General features: G+C 27.3%; 1 protein-coding gene across 1 annotated transcript; it reads left to right on the forward strand.

Annotated features, from left to right (window-relative positions):
• The first annotated feature begins 2,876 nt into the window (after window positions 1-2,876).
• LOC142321223 (uncharacterized) lies at window positions 2,877-3,934 on the forward strand. Its single transcript, XM_075359217.1, has 2 exons — window positions 2,877-3,158; window positions 3,545-3,934. Exons 1-2 carry the CDS (start codon window positions 2,877-2,879, stop codon window positions 3,932-3,934), a joined length of 672 nt encoding a protein of 223 aa, XP_075215332.1.
• Window positions 3,935-6,700: the final 2,766 nt, after the last annotated feature.

Consider the following 6,700-nt stretch of genomic DNA (forward strand, 5'->3'; position numbering starts at 1 on the left):
ACTGTTAAAAAATCAATAAAATAGTTTCTTAAAAAGACAAAAAACAAAAAATTTATCAGGAAAATAATAATCACATCATATGACCATAAAAATAAATTATTTTTGATTTTCATGGTGAAATCTATCAATTAAAAATTGGGGTCTTTTCACCAATGAAAACCAATACTAAAAAAACTTTATTATGGATAAAAAAAAGCAGAGCAGCAAAATCTTCTCTTAATAATGTATAATATATAAATCAGTAAAATAGTTTGAAGAGAATGAGATAAATGAGTTCCAACTACTTATTAACCAATGAAGTATAACTTTCAGGCTTATGCAAGAGTTTTATGCTATCTATCATAAATATCATCTGACAACAATTTATAAACTTTCATTCATTATCATCCAGATAATAACTGTATAAAAAATTTTATGTGTTGGCTTTCTTCCGACTGAAAAATTAAAAATAATATACATATTTACTATAATTCCAAAATATTCTTTTAATGAAATCTTTATAGATAAAACAGAGGCTATTTATCAAATAAGAATAGCAAAAACGTTTTTTCAGTAATAAAATTAATGAAATAATAAAAACTACAATAGAATAAAACTTTTTAACTATGCACATGAAAAAAAATCCTTAAGTATTACAAAAAATTATTAATATACATTTCTGCAATCTATTTGGTGTAAACTATGCAATTCTAACCTATATAATATGATTTTTTTTTCCTTAAATAATTAAAAATATACAGTTTTACACATATCTATATTACACATCATGCATACAATAGACATTTCCATTACAATACTAGTTTTATCATTTTTTACACAATAATGTAATAAGGATCAATACAGAAATAATAATAACAGTAACACAAAAAAACTGAATTTTTGATGAAATGTTATTTGTGAGTAAATATATTTATTTATTTTTATTATTTCTAGTTTAGCTGACACTTTACAACAAATTTAATAACATATTTAAAAAATCTATTTTATAAAGCTAAAGCAAAATAGAATAAAAATTAAAGTATTTCAAACTTGGTGTATATTTTTACAGCTTCAGTTGTTTATATTTTAAAAATATATACTTTGTTTAAAGAGAACAGACTGAACCAATTCAGAAATGATTAATTCTCATGTTTAAATGAAAATAAAAATACTGAAAAAAGATATACCCAAAACAAAGTAAATAAATAAACTTATGAGTACCATTTTTTTTATGAAAAGTAAAATTTCAGCATTAAAAAAAAATATTATTTTGTAAGACAAAGAAATCTGCTGAAAAAATTCTGTAATCTGTTCTAAAAACCATGATTTTCTTTTAAATGACAAACCCTTACTATAAATGAAAAAAAAAAACATAAAATACTCACTACAAATTACATATTTTATATAAATATATAATTTCTTTATTTAAACCATCAGGTAGTGAAATAATTTTACTTGAAATACAAATTTGATTATTATGAACATGAGAATTCAAAAAAAGGTTAAGCAAAAATCAATTATAATCTCCTCCCACTCACAAAAAAATGAACAGTAATATTACACCAATGTAATGGTTATTTTAAAAAAAAATAACAATAATTAAAATCAAAATACTAATACAAACCAAATAGGTTTTTTGATAGCTAACTGACAAAATTAAATTCACCAAGATGTAGAATAATTTTACTTAATAGTAAATTTACTACAAGTTATAACAGAACGATTCTAAATTACCACTAAAAATATACATATACACAAGAGATTTATATAATTTTATTTTAGTATATTTTATCATAAAAATAGTTATTTTATAATGATCATGATTACATGTACAAATACATTAGAATAAATATATAATAAGATGTTTAAAGCATTTATGATTGAATAAATAGAATTTTTTTAAATATTAAATTAGGAATTAACAGATCATTGGACTAGATTACTTCAGATACAAAGCCGAAAGAAACAAGTAAATAACAAATACAGTATTCATTAAATAAACAGATATCTATCTATATATTATTTATTCTTCATATTATATTTACAAAATCTACTATTATTTACATAAAGGTTTTTTTTGTATATATTAATATAATTGATTTAAGTAATACAAATAAAAACACCTAACTATTATTTTATTATCTAATTAGAATGCTAATCACGTTTTTCATTTTCTACAATTTAACCATATAAAAATATTAATAATCCATTGAATTATAGGACCATACCTATATTGCATTAAACAAAAGTATTTCTATAAAAAAAATTTAATAATGTGAGTTAAAACTTAAAATCAATTTATAATCTCTGTAGTGATTGTATCAGGGTTTAGATGGAGCATATTAGATGTGGAGGGTTGTAACAGGTGAAAAACATTTAAGTATGAGACCAAGTGGAATTAATTTATGTCACTGACTGGAGCCCAGTGTATACAGCAAATAATGCAACGTTGGCATTCCATATTTTCTCAGAAAAACTGCAAGTGTGCATATCTAAATTATACAAACCAATTAATAGTCAGGGAAATAAATAGAAGCTTAAACCCTGGATAACTTATATACTTCTCGATAGTATTAATAAAAAAAATATGTTATATAAAAACATAAAAAAATAGTGCTAAGAAACAAAATGATACAGCAATTAAGCAAATGTATAGAGAGTACAAAAACAAACAGCAACATGTTCGCTGCAACATGCAGTGAACAAAGTTGGATTAATTGCCGCTTATTGCATTTCACAAGTAATTGCAAAAGGTGGTAAAAGCTATAATATTGGAAAAATTGTAATAATACCCTCTATAAAAGAATTTATCTCAATAGTAATGCATCAGAATATATTTGAAATTTTAAAAACGTTGCCCCCTAAGCGATAGCACAGTAAAGTGACGAATTAAAGAAATGGCAGTTAATGTTGAAAAAAAGCTTATTAGTATTCTAAAAAACTCTTCATTTTCCATGCAATTGGACGAGTCTACCATTGAAGATAATAATGCTTTATTGATGGCAAATGTAAATTATTTTGAAGAAAATACATTACGAGGAAAAATGCTACTTGCAATAAATCCAATTACAGATGCAAGACGATTATCTACATTTAATACTGTGAAATCATATTTTACAAGAAATAATATTCCTATGAATAATATTGTTGCATATGCTAGTGATGGAGCACAATCAATGGTAGGTCGCTATCGTGGATTCTTATTTGAAGGAAGAAGTGCCAAATGTTTTATGCATTCATTGTGTGAAGTATAGACAACATCCTGTTGGAAAATATCTAAGTACAAGTGCCCATTCATCATTAACTATAATAAGTCGAGCCGTAAATAAGATCAAATGCAAAAAAAAATTATAGAATGTTTGCCAGGGCAATAATGAAGATTTTTATTGGGTTACTTTTGCACATAGAAGTCTGGTGGCTGTCAAAGGGTAAATCTTTGGCTTGTTTTGTAGCATTATATGATAGTGTCATACAATTTTTTTAAAGTTATAATGAGACCAATCTGTGGTCAACAGTTAAAAACAGTAAAAAATGATACATTTTATTTGGCATATATTTTCAAGAGATTAATGATGTCAATTTGCAGCTTCAAGGAGCTAATAAAACTCTTATACGTAGCCAAAGTATTTTGTCATTATTTATTGACCAACTTGAATTACTTCATTGTAATCTACTGAAGAGAGAATTTCATCAGTTTCCTAAATTATCCTCTATAAAAGATGATGTAATTCCAGAGGATATTGACAGGTTCAGTAGCCACCTCAATGAACTTAAATTGGACATGGAAAAACGATTTGAAGATATTTTGAAATTGAAGGTGTATGACTGGATGAAAAATCCTTCTACCACAAATACTGAAGAGGCTGATACAACTTACCAAAAAAAACTGTTAGAAATTAGATATGATGAAGAAAGTAAACATAAATTCGAAAGTAGTGGATATGAAAATCTGTAGTAAAATAAAATGTGCCTGTCTTATATCCAAATATGTGGAAAATAATAATCAGATTATTGATACCTTTCTCTACCTCATATCTTGTGGAATCAGGCTTTAGTGCTGTTAATCATATTACGACCAAAGAAAAAAATCGCCTGAATATTTCCGAAAGAGGAGACCTTCATTTGTTCCTTACAAAAAGTGAGCCAGATATCCAGTATTTAGTTTTGCAGCATCAGTTTCAGGGTTCTCATTAATAATTAAATTAATTAAATGTAGTTTCATCAGACTTCATGCTTTTATGTATGCGAATTATAAGCAAAAAGATACATTTAACTACAGTAAGTTGTTTTATAAAGATTTATTCTGCCAAACTTAGCGAAAGTCTGATGTAAAGTATTTGGTAAGTAATTATTATTATATGCTTTAATTTGCTATAACTCTGCTTTATAAATTTTGTAAAGTAATGTTACTTCCCTAATTTACCTTGGTATTCTAGTTAATGCTAACTTAAGTTGGAAAAGTCACATCAACTGCATCAAATTAAAAATACTTGGTTACCTAAGGATTTTTTATCTCCGCAGAACTCTTTGTGATATTGATCAATTAAGAACTCTCCCTTTTGTACTTATTAGTTCAAAACTCGAATATGGACTAGTGATTTGGTGAGGTATTTACACAAATTTAAAGCCTCAAATTAATCCACAAAATTCATTTTTTTGAATTATAATGAATAAGTGTATAACTAAGCATACATGATCCTTATTTGGAATCCTTAGAATGTCACAAATTAGAAACATGTACACCTATAAAGTACTTGAGTGTTTTTTGACAGAAGTAGTAAAGAATGAAGAAATGAAAGAGAAAGAACTCAAACATTAAGGAATATGTTGGATAAATTTGTACCTAGGCCTAGATTAATGATTTATACAAAATTTTAATCATATTTAGCTCCAAAAGTTTTTAATCTTCTATCTTTAAATATTAAAAAAATTGTCAATAGGACTAAGATTTTGAAAATAGTCAGCGAATTCATATTTCGCCAGGATGATGTTTCTTTTTCTATGATACTATAGAATAAGCACAAAATAATTCTCTAATTTCTAACTACTATTATTAATAATTTATTTATTTATTTATAATTAATTAATTAATCTATAATTGACCAGTAAAGAAACATTGTTTTCTTATGTATTTTACTAAAATATTAATATTATACAAGTTCAAATTTGTATTGTTTGTATTGTATTATGTAGTATTATATTGTTTATATTTGTGTGTTTACTTATGTATTTTATATTTTACTATAATTGCAATAATATTATACAACAAATATTACAAGTTTGTTACTGTCGTCACTGTGTTACTGAAATTGTGTAATAAATTCAAATTTTCTAAAAAGCCAGGATAAATGTGGATGTAGTAGGAATTAGTGAGGTTCGGTGGGAAGAGGAAGGCGACTTTTGGTCAGATGATTATAGAATAATTAACTCAGCTTCAAATAATGGGCAGGCAGGAGTAGGTTTCATAATGAACAAGAAGATAGGGAAGAGAGTAGAGTATTTCAAAACGCAGAGCGATAGAATCATTGTAATAAGGATAAAATCAAAACCTAAACCGACAACGATTGTTAACGTCTATATGCCTACAAGCGCCCATGATGATGATGAGGTAGAGTATGTATACGAAGAAATTTATGAAGCAATTAAACACATAAAAGGAGATGAAAATTTAATAATAGTTGGAGATTGGAATGCAAGCATTGGAAAAGGCAAGGAAGGAAATATAGTGGGTGAATACGGGCTGGGCAAAAGGAATGAAAGAGGGGACCGACTTATAGAGTTTTGCACGAAGTATAATTTAGTAATTGCCAACACCCAATTTAAAAATCATAATAGAAGAATATACACTTGGAAAAATCCAGGCGATACTGCAAGGTATCAGATAGATTATATCATGGTTAAACAAAGATTTAGAAATCAATTCGTTGACTGCAAAACTTACCCAGGAGCAGACATTGATAGCGACCATAATTTGGTGTTAATGAAATGTAGATTGGGGTTTAAAAACCTGAAGAAAAGGTGTCAGATGAATCGGTGGAATTTAGAGAAGCTTGAGGAAGAGGAGGTAAAGAAGATTTTTGAGGAGGACATCGCAAGAGGTCTGAGTAAAAAAGATAAGGTAGAAAATGTAGAAGAAGAATGGGAGAATGTTAAAAAGGAAATTCTTAAATCAGCAGAAGCAAACTTAGGCGGAATAAAGAGAACTGGTAGAAAACCTTGGGTTTCAGACGATATATTGCAGCTGATGGATGAACGTAGGAAATATAAGAATGCTAGTGATGAAGAAAGTAAAAGGAACTATCGGCAATTAAGAAATGCTATAAACAGGAAGTGCATACTGGCGAAATAAGAGTGGATTAAAGAAAAGTGTTCAGAAGTAGAAAGAGAAATGAACATTGGTAAAATAGACGGAGCATACAGGAAAGTTAAGGAAACTTTTGGGATACATAAATTAAAATCTAATAATGTGTTAAACAAAGATGGTACACCAATATATAATACGAAAGGTAAAGTCGACAGATGGGTGGAATATATTGAAGAGTTATACGGAGGAAATGAATTAGAAAATGGTGTTATAGAGGAAGAAGAGCAAGTTGAGGAGGATGAAATGGGAGAAACAATACTGAGATCTGAATTTAAGAGAGCATTAAAAGATTTAAATGGCAGAAAGGCTCCTGGAATAGACAGAATACCTGTAGAATTACTGCGCAGTGCAGGTGAG

This window comes from Lycorma delicatula, chromosome 3, assembly GCF_047948215.1.
Source record: "Lycorma delicatula isolate Av1 chromosome 3, ASM4794821v1, whole genome shotgun sequence".
NCBI lineage: Eukaryota > Metazoa > Arthropoda > Insecta > Hemiptera > Fulgoridae > Lycorma > Lycorma delicatula.